At 58.1% G+C, this 23,367-nt stretch overlaps 3 protein-coding genes across 3 annotated transcripts; 2 read left to right on the forward strand and 1 right to left on the reverse strand.

The window, feature by feature from the left end:
• Positions 1-339: 339 nt before the first annotated feature.
• Positions 340-7,795, forward strand: NCLIV_045580 (uncharacterized protein; the record flags this gene model as incomplete). The annotated part of the gene is made up of 4 exons (XM_003884107.1): positions 340-1,566; positions 2,344-2,414; positions 2,920-3,337; positions 3,596-7,795. The coding sequence occupies 4 exons, from the start codon at positions 340-342 to the stop codon at positions 7,793-7,795; spliced, it is 5,916 nt and encodes a 1,971-aa protein (XP_003884156.1).
• Positions 7,796-9,894: 2,099 nt separating this feature from the next.
• Positions 9,895-11,436, forward strand: NCLIV_045585 (conserved hypothetical protein; the record flags this gene model as incomplete). The annotated part of the gene is made up of 1 exon (XM_003884108.1): positions 9,895-11,436. The coding sequence occupies one exon, from the start codon at positions 9,895-9,897 to the stop codon at positions 11,434-11,436; it is 1,542 nt and encodes a 513-aa protein (XP_003884157.1).
• A 2,861-nt stretch (positions 11,437-14,297) lies between these two features.
• NCLIV_045590 (conserved hypothetical protein) lies at positions 14,298-22,368 on the reverse strand (the record flags this gene model as incomplete). Its single annotated transcript, XM_003884109.1, has 11 exons — positions 14,298-14,368; positions 14,807-14,951; positions 15,409-15,668; positions 16,082-16,184; positions 16,776-17,210; positions 17,655-17,822; positions 18,184-18,318; positions 19,105-19,177; positions 19,538-19,722; positions 20,017-20,229; positions 20,359-22,368. 11 exons carry the CDS (start codon positions 22,366-22,368, stop codon positions 14,298-14,300), a joined length of 3,798 nt encoding a protein of 1,265 aa, XP_003884158.1.
• Positions 22,369-23,367: the final 999 nt, after the last annotated feature.

The following is a 23,367-nucleotide window of genomic DNA, read 5'->3' on the forward strand; positions in this document are numbered from 1 at the left end:
GTTGCTTTCTTTTCTCCTCCACCCATATATATACCTATCTATATACACACACGACAATATAATGCATGGATGCTCATGAGCAGAAACATCCCTACATGTGTATTCACGTATTTATTTGGACACATGAGTCTGTAATCAGAATTCGTCATCGCGGAGAACGAGCAAGTGCAGGACACGTAGGTCGGCATAGAGGGGATGGCTTCACCTCTCTTTCCCTCTTCCGGCTCTCCTGTTCATCATGGAGCAGCGGATTCTGCCGCCGCTTCCTCGTCTTCTTTCGCCTTGTCTCCTTCCGGTGTATCCAACACACCACTCCACTCTCTGGCGAAACGAGAGACGATGGAGGAAGAGGAGGAGCCATGCTTCCGTCTCTCCGGGGCTGACAAGCCCCACAATGACAGGGACTCTGTGTCGACGAGTGGAAATGAAACTTTCCCCAACCCGTTTCCAATCGAAGACCTCCTCTCTGGCCCGGAAGAATGTTCGTCTTCTGCCCGCCCCTTGCCCTCGTTCCATGCCCCTCCCGTTCCCTCGTCTTCCACTTGTTCCATGCCGTCGTCTTCGAGTGCCTCCGGCTCGGCTTCCTCGCCTTCGTTTCCTCTCTCGAGTTCCAGTGCGGCCAACGGCCGAGCGACACAAGAGGGGTTGAGAGAAGAGCAGAAAAGAATCGAAGACCGTGCCACGCAACGCCGAGGCGAAGTTGCCTTGGGTGAACCATCGTTGCAGCAAGGCATCGACTTCAAAGGAAACGGCGACTGCTCACCCTCTTCTCGCGAGGGGAGGAACGCAGGCCCTCGAGCTGCCGGGGTGCTGCGCCAAAAAGGAGAAACAAATGGAAACCTGTCGTCTCCACTCTCTTCTGTCCCTGCCTCGACCCCTCCCTCGCCTTCGTTTTCGTCCGCCCTCGATCTCCTGCCGCAAGTGTACATCCAGCAACTCGACCGTCAGCTGGGAAACCGGCGCGACTCCGTTTCCGTCGCTTCGTCCTTCCACAACGGAGACCGAGACGCGTCTTCGGTTCGCACTTGCTTCTCGTCGTCCCCTTCTCCGACGGGGCGTGAGCGCACATCGTCTTCCTCTACACTCCCTCTTCCTTCTCCCGCGCCTTCCTCCCGCCCCGACGACTCTTTTCTCGGTGCGCGTAGAAGGGTGAGCTCCCCGCCGCCCCCGTCAGCTGGAGAGACAGCGGGGAGGCCCGAGGGGCGGAAGGGCGGACACGAGGTGTGCAGACAGTCGGAGCAACCGACCAAGAGGACGGGAGACCCAGCAGAGGCAGCGCGAGACACCGATCAAGAGGAGCGCCTTTTCTCCGTAACTGAGGTGACAATTAAGAAAATGGAGATAGAGGCAATGAAGGCCGCGCTCGATGGGCGCAGAGACGACGAAGCGGAGTTGTGGGAACAGCTACAAAGACAGCGAGAGCGCGGCCAAGAACGAAGGCGAAAGATGCGGGAAAAACAACACGATGAAGGTGTCCAGTGGGAACTAGAAAATGTGCTGAGTGAGGGATTCGAGTTGGACCAGGTTGTCGCGCGGATTGACGAGTTAGAAGTGTTGAAATCCAAGGTAGGCGGCCAGAAGATCGCGCTCTTTGTTTCTTGACTTGGTGCAGCACAAGTGTTTGTGCTGCATCGCCAGCGTGCAAAGAGCGGGACCGGCTACGTCCATGTTGTCGTGGTGTGCGAAGCGGGGTCATGGCCCCACACAAGAGAGACACACGAGATCAGGATATGGAAAGAATGGAGGAGGTAGAGGGGTGGAAGAGCAGAAAGCAGGCGTAGAATGACGCTGAGGAGAAAGAGAAGGAAGACGGAATCTCGCCCCGTAGGAGACTCGAAGTACTCGAAATGCGGCGGCAGATGTGCACTGGTCTTTCCGAGACTATTAAACACCTACACGTTTCGACGCCGTTTACCTGTTGGTGCATTCTTTTCTGGTACACAACGACACCGAAGGCGCCGAGGGGAGGGAACGTGACATTCCAAAAGGTGTTGCGACGGGCGCAGAGAGGGTTTATACGTAGAAATGCAGCAAGAGACCAACGAAGACAAGCAGGAGGAGAGGAAGGGCCGTGGATCATGCTTTGCAGACGTGGCTGACGTTACCACCATTCGGACAGTCGGGGTCCTCTCTGTGAGTGTACCACAAAGGTCTGTGAGGAGGCAAAAGAAGCCAGAGATCGCCGTCCGCTTTTCAAGACGATGGCGACGGAGCGGTGTCTCCTCCTTGTTTTCTTCCGTCCTTCTCGTGTTCGTGTCCTGAAGAAACAGAACGTCCGGGCGAGGAGCAAAGACAAGATGCCTCTCACCCATCCTGTTGTTTCTGCGGCCTTCCTGCCTGCAGCTGGAAGCAGAGACCGTGGTGTGTGTGAGGCGTCGACAAGGCGAGCTTGTCTCCAGCAGCAAGGCCTTGAGGTGCGTCTCTCTTCTTCTCTCTTCACGTTCGTCCCTCCCCTGGCTTCAATCTTGTGTCGTACTTTTGTGTGCCTCTTGCCGGTTGACTCTATCGTGTGCAGCTGTATCGTTCCGCGCTCTGCTCGTTTGTTCTGCTGTTCTTCTCTCCGCTCTCACTTCCCCCCGTTTTCCCACTTTTGTCGTGATCCCGGAAGCCGCTGTCTTCTGTCTGTTGTGTGGTGCCCTCTCTGTCTCTTTTTGTCAAATCCGCAGGGCTGGCATATCTGTCCTTGCTTTTCTGTTGTCGTGCGTGTCGCTTTTTCCAACACTTGTTTGGCTTTCCGTTCTTCTTCTCTTCGTTCTTCTTCACTCTGTTCTTTCTGTTCGTTCTTCCCTCCGTTTTCTTTTCCAGATCAAGTGTTCTGCCGTTCCCTCTCGCTCGGAGTACACGGACGCGCGACGTTGCAGCGTGTGACGTCCTGTGACGCGTTTGTCATCCTTTTCTCTTTCTCTCCTCATGTTTCAGAGAGCTCGAAGCGGATTTCCAGGCGCTGCATCTCCAGGCGTCGGCCACACGCCAGCTTCTCGTAGCGTACAGGCAGCGTCTGTTGGTGCCGTCTCTCCGAGTGGTCCTCCAGCAGAAGAAGCAACAGGAGCAGCAGGAGCGCCTGCGTCTTTTGCTCCAAATCCAGAAGGTGGCCGCGCTGGACATGGCACTAGGGGAGTGTCAGGCAGAGAATCTCATGCCTCTCGCGGCTTCTCTGCTCGTGGAGGCTCTCTCGCTTCCGCTCGTTGCCCACGGGGGCAAGGTGCGCCTCCCGGGGGTCCAGTCGAGGGAGGGGGATACGGGAGGGGATAAGGAGCCTGAGGGCGCCTCACCGCAAGATGGCAAAGACGCGAACGACGCGGGAGTGATTCGCTGCATGCAGGAAGCGAAGGAAAAGGTGAGCGACGCCCTCAAGACTACAAAAAATCGCGCTTCTTCATGACTCTCGCCAGTTTTTCTCCCCGCGGGCGCCCCACCCCTGTTTGTTGCCTTCCGCTCCTCCGTCATCATGCTCGTGTTGTGTTTCCTGGTTTCCGACGCGTTCCTTCCTCGTCTCGCCACCCCACGCGTCACTTTCCGCAGACACGCATAGAGGCACGCGTGCGTCCTCGCGGGCACGTGCACCCCTGTCTCGTTTGGTTTCCTGTTCGTTCAGCTGCTGGGTTCGCTCACGTCGCTTCGCGGGTCCATCGACAAGGCGCTCGAACGCGCGTCGCAGTCGCTGCCGCCTCCTCCCGCTTCGCTTTCTGTCGCTCTTCCCTCGCCGTCTGTCTCGCCGTTCGCGCCGTCTCCCTCTTCGTGTCCGTGGGCGCAGTACATTGCAGCGCTGGCTGCGGCGGCTCTGTTGCCGCCGTCTGTCTCCATCGGGGAGATGCTGGTGGGGCACTTGGTGGCTTCGGCGGAGAAGACTGGCCAGCAGATCCTGCTCGCCTTTCTGCCTGCGTCTCTGTTTTCTTCTGGAGCTCAGGGAGGCGAGGAGCGGGGCCTCGCGACCCGACCGTCGCGGAGGCAAGGCCGTGCGTCCACTTCGCCGGGGAATAATTCAGGGGCCGACGGGGGACCGTGGAGGCGCGAGCGAAAAGAGCAGCTGCTGATTCTCCGCGAGCGCGTGTTTGTCTCTCCAGGGGAGACCAGGAATCGCGGATCCGCCGTGCAGGCCCGAGAAGCGCCGCCGTCTCTCGGCCGCCTGGCCAAGAAAGTGAAGGCTCAGGACGCCCTCAGTTGTCTGGTGAAGATCTTCGAGGTCCACATGGACGTCCTCTTGGGCTTCTCCTCTCTCCTTTCCTGGCACAGCGACTTGATTTCTCTGCACCTGCAGAGTCTCTCTCCGCCTGCTCAGGCCGCGTCGGCGTCCCCGGCGTTCGTCTCGTCTCCGTCCTCGCTCTTCTCGCCTCAGGCGGTCGCGGGAGAAGCCGCGCCTGGAGACAGCGGGGCAGTGCCCGCGACGTCGCGGGGCGAGGTGGATGCCGCGAAAGGCGAGGCGTGCGTGCGGACGACGCTCGAGGTGGCGGCGGATTCCGCGGCTCAGGCGCGCGCCGAGAACGGCCAGGCAGCTGTCGCGGGGCGTCTCCACTTTGTCTCGCTTTTGTTTCACGTGTACCACAGCTTGCAGGCGCACCGCCGCCGCATCTGGACCGCTCTCCAGGACCAAGTCCTCGACGTCCTGGCACATTTGACTCTCGCGGATGCGCACTCGTGTCCCGCTGTGAACGACGTGGTCTCCGTCATCCACGGCGTGTACGCATACGTGATCAGCGGGTGTCGACTGTGCTGCGTTAGCGACAAGGCCCAGGAGGGACGCGTGGAGAAGATGGAGCGGGAGGCCCTCGACCTTCTCGCACGCGTTTCCCGCACAGACGGCCGCGTCTCCTCTCACCTCAAGTCCTGGATTCGGAAAGAGGCGGCCGGATTGGAGGCTGCGCGTGACGGCGCCCGAGGAGACGGGCGTGCCGAGGAAGGGCGACGGGAGGCGCCTCGGTCCCTCTTGCCTTCGAGGAGCCCGGTCATCGAAGAACTGTACAGACAGGTCCTGCGCCTGCTCGACGCGCTCGAACGGGAGGAACTCCGCTCCCTTCTTCACCTCCTCGAAGAGGAAAACTGGCAGCGCCTGCCCGTCCCGCGGACGTTCTCCTTCTTCGCGTTCGGGCGCCAAGTCCCTCCCGCCGTCCCCTTCGAGGTGTACAGTCACCCGAATCCGGCCCTGTTCCACGCATGCACCTTCCGCGTCCACTCGAGTGCGACCGTTCGTGAGAGCGATGCAACCGTTCCTCCCTTCTTTCGTCAGCCCTTCCCGCCGAGGTTGCCTCCTTTCCCGTACGCGCGCGAAGCGGAGGAACTGGCGGCTGAAAAGGGCGGCGGCCAGCCGCGCAGCTCGGGAACTGCCGCCCTCGCCCCGTTCCAAGAAAACGGTGAGCCGCTCGTGTCCCGCACGGGTCTGGGCAGAGACACATCGGAGAGCTCCGCCCTCGGACTTCTTCCCGAAAAGAACTGCTTCCGAGGCTGGTGTCTGGGACGCCCGCTCCCCGGCGTGCCGCACTGTCTGTACTCCGACGAGGTTGCTGCGCTGACTTCCGACGGCGGCTGTCGGGCCGGAAGCCTCCAGAGTCCTGTGGTGAGTCTGACGGCGAAGCTGACGGCGAAGGAGATGCGACAGTTCTTCCGTCTCGCCTACGCGTTTCCTCTCGCGACCTTCCCGTCGACGTGCGCCGTTCTGGACCAGGTCGGATTCTACATCGTCGTGGCTGCAGGCGTCTCTCTCGCGTCTGGAACGTTTTCGTCGCTCCTCGCGTCTCCGGTGTCGCCTTCGCTGGCGTCGCTGGCGGGCGACTCCGGGGACGCGCAGATGCGCAGGAAGTTCCTGGAAGCGACGGACGCCGCAGTGCTTCAGAGCCGCTCGCCGGCGCTTCGCGCGTTGCTGCTGAGGCAGGAGGCGCGAGTGCGGCTGCTCTTCGACGCCACGAAGAGCCCGGCCGGCTCGAGAGTGCGCGAGGCAGTGTCCGCCGACGCGGCGAGGCGCAGGCCCTCCTGCCTCTCGCAGGGCGACGCCTCAGGGGGCGTCAGTGGAGGCTCGGGCGCCTGTGGGTTCGACCAAGACTCCGAGGAAGAAGATGACCGCGCTGGGAACCGAGGCGGCTGTCTCGGAGCCGCGTCGCAGAGCGTTAATCTTGCACACATCCTCAGACCTATGGCGAAGCAGTCGAGTCCAGGGGCGCTGTGGGGAGCCGCCGAGAGGACAACCGCCGTGGACTCGGCTGCCGCCATGGCCGCCGACCTCCGGCAGCAGCTCTGCGTCGCTCTCGCGCCGAACCCCAACCCCGGCTGGCTGGGTGAGCGCCTGACTCGGGAGCAACAGAGGCAGGTGCGCGGGGACTTGGAGAAGCTTCAGGAGGCCGCAGACGAACTCCGGTCGGTCGCTTTCCTCGATTTGGCAGGGTGTCTGTGCGACAGCCCGGCGTTCATTTGCTCGCTCCTCCGGGCTGTCTCCTGCGACTTTTCGCAAACTCCCGAAAAGGAGCCGTCGGCGTCTCTCGGCCTCGCCTCGTACCACGCAAGCATGGGTGGTGTGTTCGCTCCTCGGCCGTCATCGCAGTCCACGGGCCCAGGAGGGGCTTCCTGCGCCAGCGTCGAACGCGCCCTGGAGAGTCAAAGAGGGCTGCTGCGAGACTTGACGCGGCGGCTGCGGTGTGCGGGCGGCGGGGCGATCGCCCTCACCACGCAGAGAGACTTGTGGCGCGCAATCGAGGTCCGAAGCATTTTAGACTGCGTGGAAGTCCTCAGCGCTGCGCCGCTGCCTCCGGCGCCAGCCGTGCAGAGCCTGTCACCGGACCCGCTCCTGTGTCTCGCGGATTCGCTTCGCGGCTTTTTGCGAGACGTCCATGCACTCGTTCTGACGAGCTCGGAAGCGGCGGCCGACGGCAGTCGATCTGCGCGCGCCTCAGGGGCCAACGCGTTCACTGAGGCTCGGGCCTCTCCCGCTGCGCCGAGCTCGTCCCTCGGTGGAAGTGTCTCCACAGGCAGAACTGGACCCTGTCCGAGGGCTGCCCCCACCGCCGGGGGGACCTGTGCGGAACGTCGCGGTGAAGGGGACGATGGGGCGAAGCACCGCTGTTTTTTCGGGGGCGTCGACCTCGCTTTTCTCGACTCCTTCACTGAGGCGATCGCCATGAGTGCGGCGGACGTCCTGCAGTGGTGCCGCTACCAACAAAAAAGAACCGCGCAAGTGTCTCCTGCCGGGGGCGAGGCGCCGATGGCTGCAAACGGCGCCGGCCGGGAGACAGTGCCAGGAGCCGCGGGAGACCGCGCAGACAGACGAGCGGCGGGCGCGCGGCAACGCGGGAGAGAGGCCGTGTACAGCTTGAGAGTGCTCAGCAACGCCGTCTTGCGAATGGAAGGCTTTGGGTTTCTTCCGCGGGGAAAGGCGTCGGACCTCGAGAGGCAGTACATGTCGCTGCTCGCCGAGAACGAACAGAAACGAACGCCCCAGCAATCCCAGGCGACTTCGCCGGTTAGCGCCGAATCCGTTAGGCTCGTTCCGCCCCCAGTGGAGGAGACACCCAAAGACGACGCAGAGCGGGCAGAGGACGGCAACTCAGGAAGAGAAGCGAGGCGTGGAGACTTTGGGAGCAAAATCAACAGTGTCTCCGTCAGTGCTGCCAGTGGTCGTACCAAACCTGTGAACGTGCAGGGGAATCAGGCGGCAATGGAGCCCAGGCAGTCGGCTGCGTGGCAACAGGCTGCGGCGGCTGTCGATCGCCACCCGAACAGCCCGTCTCCAGAAGAGCTTAATAGGTATCTGAAGCAATTAGACCATCATAGGCGACTGCGCACACGAGGGCAAGACCAGTCGGGAGTGTGAAGAGAGCTGTTGCGCTGGAATGCGCGGTTCCTAGGGAGAAGGTGCCTAGCGTTTTTGCCTGGTCGTTTCACATCCCTTCCGTGGGGCCTGCAGGACGCGAACCGCCCAACGAAGTTGCGTGTTCCTGTCGACGTGTCTAGTTTGCGCCGTTTTCTGTTGGAGTTCTCCGTTTTGTCGTGGAGCCCTCGAAGCAGACTCTGGGGCCCTTCGCCCTGTATACGCCATGTCCTCGTGGCGGTGTTGGTCCTCCCCCTGTTTGTGTTTCACGTCGCGTTCTGGGAAAACACCTGAAAGCGACACACGAACTACACGCGGTTGTGTGGTCGGAGGCAGCTGGAGTGTTCGCTTTTGCGGTTTGCTGTTTTCGGCGGGTCAAAAAACCTGTAGGCAGCACCGAACCGCCTCAGTGTTCCCATGCGGATATGTGGAGAACAAAGAGACGCCGGCGAGGGAAGCGGACACCCGGCGCTCTCCGCTTTGAGCCTCGGCACTTTCGCCCGTTTTGGACAGCAGGAGGGACACCGAAAGAGCGAGTGTAGGAAAGCCGTCCAAAGGTTCGCCTCTTGCACGCACTCGCTTTATCACTTGAATTCAACCGCGTTTCCGTGGGCAACGATATTCGAGAAACGTCCGTACACGGATTACTGATGTCCATCTGTGTGCATCTCAGTTGACACTCTGTTATATATTTTTGACTGAGGACTGCAAGGGTACCTCGCAGAGCGACGCGGTCGCCCCAGGCCGTGAAACGCGTGGCTGTTGGCGAGTCCGCAATGTAGCGTCTCAAACACATCTCACAACGGAAGACCTCATCTGAGGCGGCCCACGGCTGCCACGTGAGCCTCCGCTCTCGTCACACCGTACACGGAAAAAAAGGTTTTCCTGCCGCCCTGGACGAAACGGACGCTAGCGGGAACCTAGCCTTTGCTTTGGCACAGTGGAAACCGCACAAGCCGCGGAAAGGAGGAAGGCGCAAGCGGCCTTCCTCTTTTGTTGTTCCGTCAGGTTAACCGAAACTGTGTGTCGGGAGGAAGTCGCATCCTGCGCGCCACTGCGGGCACCCCGAGCGGCGGCGGCAGGAAAGCAGAGAGAGAGAGGCCAGGGTGCGCGGTCCCTGCTCGCCTCTGTTCTTTGCAAAGCGATTGCCGTTTGTGTGTGCGGAGAAGAGGCACTGGATCCAACCGAAACTCCACTCCTGCGAGGGATCGGGGGAAATACCCAGCCCAGGCGTCCGTGTCTGTCACCGAACCCCACAGGGTGCCAAGGCGGCCCTTGGCACTGGTCCTACTGCGGTCTGAGCACTCGTTTCTCTCGCGGGTAAGACGGGCGGTAATCCTCGTTACGCCTATCTAGAACCCTGTCAGATGCCAGGTTTTCTCGCCTGTAAACGCACTGGCCGAGGAATTTCCAGGCGCGCAGCTGTGTTCCCCCCAGCCACAGAAACCCAACTCGTTTGACGGTGTTAAATCCAGAGGCTACTGATCGGTGAATGGGCGGTCTCGCCTTTCGGTTGTTGGCTCGCTTCCTGGTGTGGGTGCGTGTGCGGCTCCAGTTGGTAAACCAAAAGGGAAGCACCCTTCCTGCGAGACTGCCAGGACGATCCCCGCTGTCGCCGGCGTGCATTGGTGTCGCCGCTCCAACTGGATTTCCGTCCGACTCGACACCTTAGCCGAGAGAGAGCTCACGGGCGCAGAGCGACCCGTTTCGGCTGGCCGCTGCGCTAGCACTCCGGCCCTGGCGTCGCTGTTTCCGCCCTGAATTTACCAATCAGCTCCGCGCGTGTCTTCAACTAGCTGCGCATCTCAAGTCTTCTAGGCCTCTGGCCTGCGTCGCGTCATGCGCGCTTCACGTGCCGCGAGGAGCAAATTTTGCGTTCCGGCGAAGGATTTGAAGAGTTTGAGAGTGCATCCCTGAATGATAGTGGTCTAAAAATTGGTTGGCGACCCGGATGTCTTCAGCTGGGCGAACAGCAGGCAGCGGATGGTGCGGACCAGTGGCACGTACCTTGGCGCACCGACAGGGACACGTTGTGTCTTCCAGACGCCGCGTGATGCACTACGGGAGGAAAGACTCTGTGCTCATCTCGATCCTTTGCCAAGATGGTCCCTAACGGTGACAGGCTTTTGCTCCTTTGGACTGGGTTCCTTTTTCGCCTCGCTGCTTGCCACCCACAGTCGGGTCTCGCGTACCACGGAGTTGACCGGCTGCCGCCTAGAGACATCGGGCGGTTCCTGGACTCCGCGAACCATGCGACGCTCAACAGCCACGTGCTTGGGGAAGGCACTGGGAGTGCATCCCCTTCGTACCTTCAACTCCATGCATATAATCCGGCTCTCGACGACGGACTCGAAGTGCCTCAACGTTCTCTGGAGAGCGCGTTGTACCAGCCGACGCCGATCCCTGTGGCCACCACAGCTACCGATCGAAGAGCCAGAAGAAGCCTCCGCCGCTTAGCCGCAGGAATTCCAAACGAAGAGCGTCAATCGAGGGCCTCCTCGACGTTCCGTGCGCTGCTATCTAGCAGCATTATCGCTGAACTGGAGTTCTCGCTGGACATCCTGCGAGTCCTTGTCGACTCTGCGCGCGGCTCTCCCGTCGTGTACGATCTGGAGCGCACTCTCGGCACAGGAACCTCGTCGATCGTCGTCCAGGCTGTGCAAAGCTCTTTCACACCTTTGCCATCCCATCGTGAAATGTTGCCCCGCTTTTTGTCGCGGCTATTTTCGCATCGTTCAACGGACACTCGTTCGCGCGTAGCGTTACGGTTCCCCGTGGTGAACCTGCGTAAAAAGCAGGTAGAATATCCTCACTTGACCGAGGGAGAATTGCTCGACCTGTTGCTGAGGAAGCAGTTGGAAAGGGAACTCCACGCAGTCGCATTGGTTTCCGCAGCCGCCCGGCAAGTGGAGGGGATTGACGGGAAATGGGGCTTCGTGCTGCCCATGCGACTCGGCCGAGTGGCGACTCAGAGGACCACACTGGCAAGGGATCCTGATGGAAATGCTATGCTGAACTTTGCTTCGGAGATGCCTACAATGTTATGTGATCTGCTCTGTATTATCTACAAGCGCAACCGTGGACCATCATTGGACGCTTACGTTCTAAAGCGAGTCCTACAACTTGCCGTCAACTTGGAGACGTTGAGTTTGGTGCATCTCGATATAACGCCGCAAAATGTGCTTATCGGGCAGGATGGGCAACTCTACCTGGGGGATTTCCAGAGCGTAGTGCGATCCGACACAACTGTTCCTTGCAGAGACATTCCGATGTCAGCCTACACCGACCCACGGTTGGCCTACTGCGCCGTCGTTACCCCAGACGACCATGTTGTCGTTGACAAATCGCACGACGCCTGGATGGTTGGAATGCTATTGCTCCAGTGGCTCTGTGGTGACGTCTTTTTCGATTTAAGAACGACTGTTGGTGACCCGGGCCAGCGAATGCGTGTCCTCGCTCAAATGCACCAAGACTTCAGAGAGACACACACATATGCGGCCCCTGTCACAGCATTTCAAGACTGGGAAAGATGCAGAGGCCGCATCAAAGGTGCGCACAAAAGACTCGTTCAGCAACTTCTCGACCTCAATCCTTTCACAAGGGGTACAGCGACCCTTCTCTTCGCTAGCTATTTCGCTCCCTGAGGAGCGTCCTGAGGAAACCGTCCGGATCTGGAGTCTCCAAGAGTGGACCCCCATCAGTGCTGCCCCGAGCTCCCATCCGGTTGACGTTTTGCACCGTCGGAGTTCCAGACAGATGGGGGTTTACCCATTTGTTTGCGGTCCTGAGCATTTCTCGAAGGTCTCTCCCTCGAGAACAACGCTCGGGCGTTTAAAATTCGTTGTATCGTCAGTCTCAGATCGCTGGAAATTCCCAGGGATCTGAGGCCATCCGCTGATACAGAACCAACTTCCTCGGTCTTGCTGCTGAGCGGGGAGCAAGCAGCCAAGCCGGAGTTGGTCCCAACTGTCTACAGCAATGAAGGTCCCCGCTTCTCCGTGGAATCGAGAAGTTCTGTGTTTCACCCGCTGAGCACTTCGCTTGTGCCCCCACTGCAGCCCATGCTCCCCGGGTCGGTTTGAATCTCGACCATGCGACTCTGCCGTCCTCGGCCGCGATGTTTCATGGGAATTTGCGGTTGGTTTTACGCTTTTGCTATAGCAAAAGGGATGTTAACCCGTCCGCTGACGACACGGACGGTTGAGATTCGTATGCGAAGACGCCTGCGGCTGACGAATAAAAAGAGTTAGCGTGCCCCAGTTCTACCCTTTTCTCGTACGCTCCATAACACATTGCGCTCGCCAGCCGAAGCAGCTTCAGTTGTCTCGCGTCCGACGGTTCTTCCCATGAGGTGGGGCTGGGAGACAACGTCCCTTTGATCCTTTTTGGAGGGCGTGTGTTTACGGGGGAACGCACATCGCGTTGACTACAAAATGTTGTCCAGAGGAGCAATCCTGCACCATGTGCAATGAGCAAATCAGGCAAAGCGGTCAGCGTCCTTTGTGTCAAAGAGCCGATCCGACCGAACGCTGCATCCCCTGAACGCCACAGGCCATGGAGACAGGAGGGAAAGATGCCCCCATTTTGATGTTGCTAATGGATTGTGAGTGGATAGACGATCGTGTTTTTTAGGTAATACGCGGTGCCTTGCATGTAGGTGGGGCGTCTAACCAGATGGCCACTGGCAAGGGACAAAGCCGCTTACGTGCGGGAATCGGAGATACACCCCAAGAATGGCAGCCATTCTTGTCGGCAGATGTCGCCCAAGTTCAGTCACGATTGACGTGGCAGCAAGAGACCAGAGATCCTAGGAAGGGCCATGAAGCTAGTCAGGCGAGGTGGAGAAGCGAGAGACGGTCCAGAGAGGGATCGGTATTCGAATACCTCTCCTTGTTGCGATAGCCGCTTTTTCCTGTCTTGACGCATGCTCCACGCGATAAAGACATTGCGCGTCTCGTGCAACTCGGACTCGAACACCGTCTGCTACGGTGTCGGGGCAGAAGTGACTTTCCCCGGAGCTCGCCCTCTGGGGTAAGACCTCTCTGCGTCGAGGCAACGCACGGATTTGACAGGCAACTCTTGCGCATTCCACTTTTGCGCTCCTGGCGGTCGCTGGTAACAACTCGCTGGTTTTTGTTCTCGAGTCATGGCGTGCCTCTTCCTCAGGCAGCAAGGGAGCGCCTGGCTTTTGCCTTCCTGCTTCTTCCAGCTCTGAGGAATCTTTTTTCTCGAAGTTCGCGACCTTGTGAAAACAATGTAAGCCCTGATTTACTGTGTGGGCGCGGGAGAATCCGCTGTGTTATTCCTTTTGCAGTTCCGTCATTCAAGGCCCAAACCAGGTCTTTTGTTTACTTTTGTGCCGTCGCCAATCCCGGACACCCGGTCTGCTGCGAACTGCCGACAGTCTGGTCCTCTCTGGACTGTCTGTGCTCTTCCACTTCTCTCGGCCACACAGTTGTGCTTGCGAGGCCACGCGAAAATGACGTCCTAGCACTCTCGGCTGCGTTTTAGGTAGCACTGAGGCGAGCGTTCTCTCAATCCGAAGCAGGCACGCGTATTCGCCCCTACACGCCTAGGGAACTCTGGGGAGCGTCTCGCGGTGAGCCGCCCCACTCGCGAATCGCATTTTTGCTAGAACCTGGCCCAAGAAGCCGCCCACCTCTCGCACTGCCTCGGCGTTCCCCTGAGGACAGGCTCTCGCCTTTGTCGGGTGACAAACACCCTGCGGATCGAATGTAGGCGTTCATACAGAACCCACCCACATTTTTGCAGCTATAAGTCGGGCTCTTCTGCAGCCATAATGTCCTGCGGGGACGAGGCATTGCTCTTCCCTACTTCGTGTTCGCATTATTTTGAGTGACTAATAATGGTGAACGAGGAGCCCCTGCTTGTGGAAAGGCCACAGAGAGCGAGCTCCGGTCACGGATAGGAGACAGTCGGCAGGAAAAGGAATCGCCTTTAGTCAGGTTGTTCGTTCTATGTAACGACGGTCTCTTCGCATTAGGGTGAACGGACCCCTCTCGAAAGGATCCTGCCAAAAAGAGGATCTCGGGAGTACACAGAATGCAGCTCTTTCCTGTGAGACGGCACCATCGGTCGCCGACGTGCACAGAGCAGACAAATCCTATTTCGAAGACACCAACAGAGAGGGGAATCCAGCCGCAGACGTGCCGTCAGACCGAGGGCTATGGAGTGCCTGGACGCTCCGTGCCTCCGTCCGCTTCACTCCCGTCGGATTGGAGCCCATTATCTCTTCTCTTCCGCGTTTCTGTTTCGACCGGAGAAAAAGAACGCTCTCGTCAGCGATCACGGTGCACACACAACGAACACGTGGAAGGAAAAATAAATACCGCTCTCACTCTCTGGACAGAATGGCAGTTGCTTAACGCCGTGTTCGTCTTCTCTGGTCCGTGTCCCTTACTACACACTGGCGCTCCTCTTCCCTCGCTACAGGCTGGTCACCCAGAAGCCTTTGCTGCAGGCAAGACGACACCTCCGCGTGATTTCAGAGAGGCGTTGCAGCGAGACCGTGCAGACCGCTGACAGGCCGAGCGCCAAAGGAAGGCGTGTCGAGACCTACAGCGAACATAACAAACGAAACCTCACGAAGAAGATCGATTTCCATGGCGCATCTCTACACATCCACACATTTGTGCAAACACGTGAATGAGCATGTCATACGCACGCAAGTAAAGCTGCACGACAGGCTTCCTATCTACGTCCATCTACAAATCTATCTACACTGCGCATATGCAGGTGAGGGCACACCCGTGTCGAAAGAGCTGCACGCAGATAAATAGACGAGAGAAATAGCGCGTGGACATCCATGTACATATGTCTCTAGAGGACAGAGGCCCTCAACCTGCTCTGCCTCTTCTCACATATTTGTATATATATATATATATGTATATTTACATATACATACGACATGAATGTATGCACGTGCGACAGCGTATCAGCAATCCTTTCCGACATCTCGCTCGTTGGTCGCACCTCTGGCCGGGATTCTCTTACCAGAGAGTATAGCATCTTCGCCTCCGAAGCTGTCGTTGCCGAAGTCCTTTTTCGCCCTTTCCACGTCCCCTCGTCTCTTGTCTTTCTTCTCATCTGAAGAAGGGTGGAACTCTGCCCCGAAACTTCCACCGCCGATGAAATTCGTCTGAGTGGAATGCATTCGCGCACACATCTGACACCTGGGCCCGGTTCTCCTGGAAATGTAATCTTTGGACCAACTCCACACGGGACGCGCGATCAACTGGTGACCCCGTGCAGAGGAATCGACCGTGGTTACACACCTTGCCCATTCAGGGGACCGCGAGTGGTTTTCAGTCTAGCAGACATCTATAGGTATTTGTAGATATATGCATTTCTATGTGTAATTAGTCTACTCACATGCATTCATACACAAATAGAAATGCATGTAAAAACATGCATTCCCAGGGGCGTTTGGACACCCTTTGTGGCCACAAGGCTTCGCGTAACGTTGTCCATTTGCGTATATAACCAGTAAGCGCCGGCGAGCCATCACTGTTCGCTTTATGGTTCTCCCCGACGCGCAAAGTCGTAAGAAGGGGAGAGGCTGAATCGCTCGTCTCGGCCCCATAGTTTTTTCTCACTTCTTCAGCCTTTTTCTTTGTTTTGCCATGGCGTCCGGAAACCGACACCGCTCGCGTCTTCTTTTCTTCGCTTCTCTTCTTCTCCTTTTTGTCCTGGCGATCAGGACTCCCTGTCGACTCCACGCCCCTGCCATGGCCACCCTGTCCTTCTCGCTCTTCGTCCCTCAGTCGACTTCCCTCGTAGGAAACGAACGCTCTCGGATGCGCGCCGCTCTCACTCCCAGGAGACCCTGCGACCACGCGTCTCTCTTCGCTCGCGCCTGCGCAGAGGGTGCGCGCAAAGAACTATACAAAATGAGCAAACATCTACAGAGGGGTGGGGGCATGAATATACACCATCTATGCATCCACCTCCCGAGTATCCCAACATCTCTCCCTCTCTCTTTATACATATATATAGATATATATTTGTAAATATGAGTAAATAATACAGGCAGTGTTAGGGACCGTTGTGCTCGCGAATAAGCACATGCACGGTCCTCTCAGCTGAAGCCAGACCTATATATAGATGCATGCGCCCATACGGAAATCAGTTCGAGCTCATGGCGACGGTATATGCGCGCGTTTTTCAGCGTGCTCTGTGGACGGCCTTGACTCTCGTCTCTCTCTCCTGTTCCGTCGTCTTCCCGAAGCCGAAGCAGAAGGCTGCGTCAGGTTTTCTCTTCCTCCTTACCGGCTCTACTGAGTCCTCGAGAGACGCTTGTCCCCGCTCTGGCGGGGCTCGACGACGACCAGTGCAGATCGGTGTGGCGCCGAGGGTCGAGCTCGCCGCTAGTCTGGCCACAGGAAAAAAGCGTAGACGAAAAACCGAAAAAGCGGCTAAACGGTACTTACAGGGGCCAAATGAAACAGGACGAACGGAATTCGCGAAGTTTTTCGTTGCCTTGCCGACGCGGGATTCCCCAGCCACAAGGACGAGGCAAGCATCCCGCGGTTCGTTGCTTCTCCAACGAGGGAAAACAGCAAACTTCGACATACACGTACATATGCATTTGTCTATACATTCGCATAAGGATGGGTAAAGATCTCCGATTTTCTGTGTGCAAGTTGACGCTGTGGTGAACACTCGCCGCAGCGAGGCTCTGGGTCTACATCCACCTGTTTAAACGTGCGAGTCGAGAATGGTGCACGAATTGGCGAATGTTTACCGTTCCTATTGTAGACGCTGGTGAAATGCGAACAGACTTGGCCTCTGCGCTCTTCCCCCTTTAAAACTGCCTCTTCCTTTTGACACTGCGTTCCTCCAGCACACGTGCCTACGCATGCACCTGTATAAAGTCCGCGGACGGGCACCTCCCCGGATTTCGCTGCGTTTCCCGCTCTGTGCTGTTCCCTTTCTACTCGCTGAGAGTGACGTGTTTCCTCACATTTCGGGAGTAGTTTCTGTCTCCGTCTGATTTCACGCTTTCAATTCCGAGGATGCCCTCCACGCCGCGGGTTTCCAAGTCTCGGGCGAGAGCTCCTTCTTCTCGTCGCCCGCCCGCAGGCGCGTAGAGGCTTCTGCTCTTGAGACTTCCGTAAAAGGGTTCCCCGTAATCGACACCAGGCGCGACGCTCGACGTAAAGCTGCCATCAGTCGTCACTGCACTCGGGCGAAAGTCGCCGTTCGCATGCGTGGCGGCGAACGGCAAGGCGTTGTAGGAGGGAAGCCCGCCGCTCTCCTTCTCTCGTGAGAACTTCAAATCCGAGTACGACGCCCCGCGCCTCTCGTGCACAGGCAACGCCAGAGGCGCAGAAGAGCCAAAGGATGAAGGGCGCACGGGCACTGAAGAAAACAAAGTCCAGTGCGACGGGCTGGCCGGCTGCAGCGCACCACAAAAAGCCGAGACCCGCTTCTTGACGATCACACACAAGACACGAAAACACCTGTACGCATGCGAACGAGAAAGCGGACGCCCGTACACAGACACCACGAAGAAAACAGATACACACCTGCAAATCACAAACATATAGAGATATATAGAGAGAGAAAGAGGCAGGAGTACGGTAGCATGTCTAGGTTCACTCGTTTTGTGTGCGCATGCGATAGGGGTTGATGACACGCTCGCTACGCGGTTCATGCAAACGCGTATGCCTGTATATATATATATATATGTATACAAATATATATATATATATATATATATATTTATAGATGTATGTAAATCGAAGTAGTACACGCATTCGGTTTCTCCGGTGTATGGCGGAAGGCAGGAGGAAGGCTTCAATGCAGGGGAGGCGGAGCTCCTCTTTGTTCGACTGCTTACCTCAACGCGAGAAGAGCTCGCGAGAACAAGATTGGCATTTGCGGGTCCGGCCCCCGCAGGGACGCCCTTCGCGTCTCGCCTCACGGCGGCGCCGTGCCTGCTTTCGACTGGAGCTGAGCCGGCCAAGCCCGTGCGCGCGGCAGGGCTTTTGAGACCCAAAACGGTTTGCTGTTGAAAAGGGAAGTCGGAACGCAGACACAATTCAGCAAGAGAGAGCATGAACAGAGAGCGATGGAGAGACTAGGCCGCGTAAGGTCGCTGCGAAGTGTTCCACTTCGCTTTCACCTTGAGGGCGACTCTCGGCGGACTAGACCAGCAGCAAGACAAAAAAAGGGAGAGAGCGACAGGAGACAACACGTACATACCACCCCAAGCAGAGCTGTTTTGTGTTCTCTTGCTTCTCCCTTTGGGTATTTCATTGGTCCCATCTCCATCTACCACCAGGCACGCCCCTCGCGATCTCCTCTACCTTTCTTTCTTCTCCCTCTTCTCTGTTTCCTGTCTCTCCCTTTCCGTTGGGCTTCCCGACCTGCGCAAGATGGTTCAAGCCCGCCACGAGTTGCTGCCTTTGCTGCAAAATCTGCAGGCGCTCATCTCGCACGGCGGCAGCTTGCAGGCGCGCCGCGTCGACCGAGGCGAACTGAATGGATTTGTCCTGGTCGGCCTAGAGAGGACAGAGAAACAATCGCAGACGCGAGAGAAGAAAAGCTCCACAAGGAAGCCGAGAGTTAGCCTCTTGTCTGGGCACTCTATCGGAGAATTCCAAGGCACCACAAACCCTAAGCGAACGCCTCACCATCGAGCACGCCTTACTCGTATCCACCCACCAATCGAAAAACGCATACACCAATGTAGATACCCGTCTCCATTTATGCACACAAGAAGCATGAATGGACGTATATCTATATATACACGTACATATATATGTATGTGTATATGTATATATGTATGTATAGCAACTTGAACTCACAAAGTATACACGCGCGTCGATGCAGCCACATCGGAGATGCACACATTTACAAAACTACGAATCCATGCGTATCTGTCAGTGCACGTTTCTTCCCGTACCTGCCGAAGGCGTTCCTGGAGCACTGCATTCCTGGACTGCGCCTCATTTTTTTCTCGCCGCATGCGATTTAACAGCGTCTGAGCAGCCGAAACACAGCCACAGACACCCGCCTCGTTCTTTGCTTCCGTCTCATCGCCTCCCTCCCCTCTGCATTTGGATAGAAATAGCTTTGTCTCTCTCTGGAAGCGTGGCGGATGTACCATGGTCTTCATTTGATTCCGGTGCTCCATAAAAGGGCGAAAAACCTCTGTGCCTCGTTCTCGAGCTCCCCTCCCTCCACATCTGTTTCCTTTGCCCCGACGCTTTTATACCGCCTCACGACGACCTCTTGGCGAGCACGAAAGTGGAAGGAGCGTTTTCGCGTCGCGGTTTTCCTCTCACCTTCAACTCCGCAATTTCTCGCTCTTCCTTCTGCAGCGCCTCGCGCTCGCCCTTCAGCTGGTCCTGCGCTTGCCTGGGACAGAGCAACAGCCCGGACGAAGAGCGAAAAATTAGGAAGAAACGTCTCACGCGAAATATCCAGAGACAGACGCAGGAGACTCAAAACGAGTCGGCGCCGTTGTGTGCACAGACCGACGTAGCCGCGAGAAAAGGCGACTGTCTCAAAGCTCGGAAGAAACGCCCCCCAAAACCGTAGAGCTTTGGCGGATCTACACGCGCGGACGCACCCAAACATCTTCCTCGGTCTCTACGCAGTTCGACAGGCAGAGAAAGAGATACCCTTAAGAGCAATTCTTCACATATGTACATAGATATATTTTGTCGATGAAAACGCGCCAGGGTTTTATTGTAGTCTTGTCAGACGAGAACTTACAATCGAGTAGCGTGGAGATTTTGGGCCTGAATCTGCTGATGGCGATGCGCAGCGATCAGCGTCTGGTTTGCCTGGTGCAGAGCGTCGATGTCTTTCTGCATGTCGTCCACTTGACCGCGAAGAAACAAAAGCTCCTCGACGTAGTGCGAAAGATCTCTCTCGATTCCAATTCTCTCAAACTCAATCTGAAGACAGAAAAGTCGACACGAGAGACGAAAGAAAGCAACTCACTCGAGGGCACCGAAACAAACTCGCGCGATGACACACAGAAAGATATGCGCTTCACATCTAAACATGCATATATGCACGTATCTCTACCTATCTGTACACATATATACATATATATATATATATATATATATATGTACATACATGCATTCTACAAGCGCACATCTTCAGCCGCGCCAAGCTACATTCTTCTCTACCACATAGATATGTGTATATACAAATGTGTATGTGCATGCCGAATTAGGGTTTACCTTTTTTCTTTCTTCCTTTAGTTGCTCGAGCTTGACTTTCTCGTCTTCGAGTTGAAGGGCGAAGTCGCGCTTTCGGTCGATCTGGCGAGCTAGCTCCTTCTTCTCTGCGAGCAGTTCGGACTCCAACAAGACTCGCAGTTCCCGGACCTCCTCGATTTCTTCGGCGTCTCCATCGACCTCAGCACGCAGGATATCCGACAGGCGCTTGTCTGTCTGCAGATGAGACAGCAAAAACGGGGCAAAGTAGCCACACGCCTTTTTCTCTTGTAGCAGTCCCCGTCTTCTCCCTCTACTCTAAACCCTGAAGGGGTTCACCGTTCTCTCTCTACCCTTGTTGCTTACCTCAACCACACTTTCAAGAAGCGCCAGGGTTCGTTCTTCCTCCGACTCTTCATGGAGGCCTGCGCTTGCAGCTGCGCGTTTCGCAGAGACCCTCTCCCTCCGTCTCGCCAGCCATTTCTCTTCGGGTGTCTGTTCAGTTCCCCGCTTTTCCTCTCTTCGCAGCTCGGGGGACGGAAGGGCGAGCCGGTCGGAGTCCGAGTCGCTCTTTCCTCGTTCGAAGATGTCTTCCTCCTCCGTGCGTCGACTTTTCTTCTTCTCCTTCTTCCCCCGGCCCGCGCCGCTTCCTTCGCCTCCACTTCGCCTCTCCTTTGCCGCGCTCACTCTGTCTCCGAACGACAGGGGAACCTCGTCATCCTCGCTCTCTGCCTTCTTCCTGCTGCCGCGCTCCTCCTCGTCGCTATCCCGGGCCGGACGGCTCCTCGACGCCCCGCGGGAGCTGCCGGAACTCTTCTTCTTCTCGCGCTTGGAGACTGTCTCATGGACGGGGCGAGGAGACAGCGCGTCGAGGGCGGCGCCCTCTCCGTCGAAGCCACTCGGCTGTTCCTCGAGCCCGAAGGAGCCCCAGGCCCCGCCGCTGTCGCCTGCTGACCCGTCTAGAAGCTGCGGCGTCGGAAGCGCCGCGGGCTCCAAGCCCGTGGACAGGCCCCCAGCGACCGCGGTCGTACGGCTCGTGGGCCCAGCTAGAGACCCCGTGGCGTCCCCGAAGAACGTCCCGCGGCCGCCCTCGCCCCCAGCATTCCCGGAAACCTGGAAAGCTTGAACGGACTGGAGGAGGGTGGCGGGAAGCGCAGCCGGGATGGGGAGTCCCTCTTTCTTTCTTTTTCCAATCAAGGTCATGGCGAGGAGGAACTCCTGCAGGGTCAGGCGGCCGTCGCAGTCGACATCGGCGAGGGTCCAGATGGCGGCTAACTCGGTGTCGGGGAGAAGAGAAGATGTAAACACATTCCGCGCCTCGCTCCCCTCCACGTAGCCGTCCTGGTTCCCGTCGGTATCTGCAAAGACCTGCGCGTATCGCTTGTACTCCTCCGGCGTCCCCACGTACAGCTCCGGGGCTGCGACGCCCAGCACGTCGCCCCGGTCTCCGACACCGCTAGTTGGGCTCGAGACGGGGCCCGGAAGCGCTCCGCTGCCGAAGAGCCCGGAGTCGGGGCCAGCAGCCGCGCCACCAACGCCGTCTGTGCCCCCCGCAGGCCCGACCCCTAGAGACAGGTCGGAGAACGACGAGAGGGTTCCGCCCTCAGCCGCCCCTCCTGCCACGGGGACGAGTTGGGAGTTTGGGAACGGGGTGTTGGAAAACTGGGGGAGCGCGGCGGGCTCCACAGAGATTGCCTCCACAGACACCGGGAAGCCGTTCTGCGCATGCGCCACGAGTCTGCATGCGCAGGCAAAGCTTTCGACGTCGAGGTTTCCGGTGTTTTTGGCGTCAGCCAATCGCCAAATTTCGTGCAAAAGCGCCCGGTCGAGACCCGAGCTTTCCAAAAATGCAGCGGCGACTGAGCCCTCGAGCACGGAAGAAGAGGCGTCGGGCGCAACGCCGCCAGCCGCGCGCCACAGATGCATGTAGGCCTCGACTTCTTGGGGAGTCAGAACGAGGCGCTGCTGAGACGAAGAGGGCGAAGAAGAGGGAAAGAGAGGCTGCGAGGGGAAGAGAGCGGCATTTGGGGGAAGAGAGGGGGATGCAGGTGAGGGGAAGAACGCAGGTGAAGCAGACGCAGGGCCGCCTACGGAGCCGAGAGAAGAAGAAGTGGCGAGGAGCGCGTTTGCGGCGTCCGGGGCGACGCCGGGCGAGAGCGGAGGGAGGAAAGAAGAGACATCGCCGGGGCCCCCGGGCGAGGAAGAGAAGACGGGGAGACCGGATGATGCATCCATGCCGAAGGAAGAAGAAGGGAACGGCTGGGACTCCGACCCCGGAGCGGAGGCAGAGGCGAGAGCAGGGAGCGCCTGGCCTGGAGATGCGGCGAAGTCAAATCCGACTGAAGGAAACGGTGGGGACGAAAACGCACCTGCCATGATAAGGAGACATCCGGGAAGGAGACGCACAGACACCGAGAGCAGCCACGAGAGTCGTGGGGAGGGGAGAGGCGACTCTGCTCGTGTGCAAGAAAAGGTCGGTGGAGGCCGCGACGGAAGCTGGAAAGCATGCGCTGTCAGACGAAGCTGCGCACAGACGCTCCGAAGCCGTGCATGCAACGGCGAACAACCCGCGGTGGGTGCCCGTTGAAGAAGGAAAACCGCGCGAAGGAGCCGAATAAGGGCGGAGACGCTTTCTGGCGCCTCGCGCTCGACCTCGCGCGAGATCCACGAGTCAAGGTGCGCAGACGCTCTTCCCTATGGAGAGGGACAGAAGGCGAAGAGAACCGGACGCGGGGCAGCGGAAAAAACAGAAGACAACGACAGACCAGACAAAGACCGAGAAGAGGCAGGGACAGCGAGCGCGCGAAGCGGGCGCAGTGCTGAGAGAGGAGAGGAATGGGAACTCAGACTTGAGGGCAACGCTACAAAGACTGAACAAGCTGCACGGCCGCGGGGAAATGCGGGAGTGAACAAGAGAGAGACGTGGCGAGAGACGGGGAGCGCGAACGACGAAGGAACCTGGCGACCGCACGGCACACGAGGAGGTGAAACGCGTGGCGTTGTCGGGGCTCAGAAACGGAGGAGAGCAAAAAACCCTTTTTGCCGGGGTGTCCGTGCGTGTCGGGAGCGGGAGTGTGTACTCTGTTTCGCTCTCTCGCGCTCCAGGTTTGCTCACGTGCCGTTCCGCTGGGGCTGGCCACGAGCAAGGTGCGTCTGTTTTTCCAGGAAAAGAAACTTTGCGGACTCGGAGACACTCGCGCGTCCACGACTCGGATCCAGGGCGCCCCGCAAAACCCGAACCGGCTTCTTTCAGCTTGCATATATCCCGAGGCGAAACGCCTAAGGTGTTTGTGTCGGGCGCGGTATGTGTGCATCCGCGCCGAGCGCAAATCCGAAAAAAAAGTGGATAGGCCTGCGCTCAGGTTTCTCGTGAGG

The sequence above is a fragment of the Neospora caninum genome, chromosome X (genome assembly GCF_000208865.1).
Source record: "Neospora caninum Liverpool complete genome, chromosome X".
Classification (NCBI taxonomy): domain Eukaryota; phylum Apicomplexa; class Conoidasida; order Eucoccidiorida; family Sarcocystidae; genus Neospora; species Neospora caninum.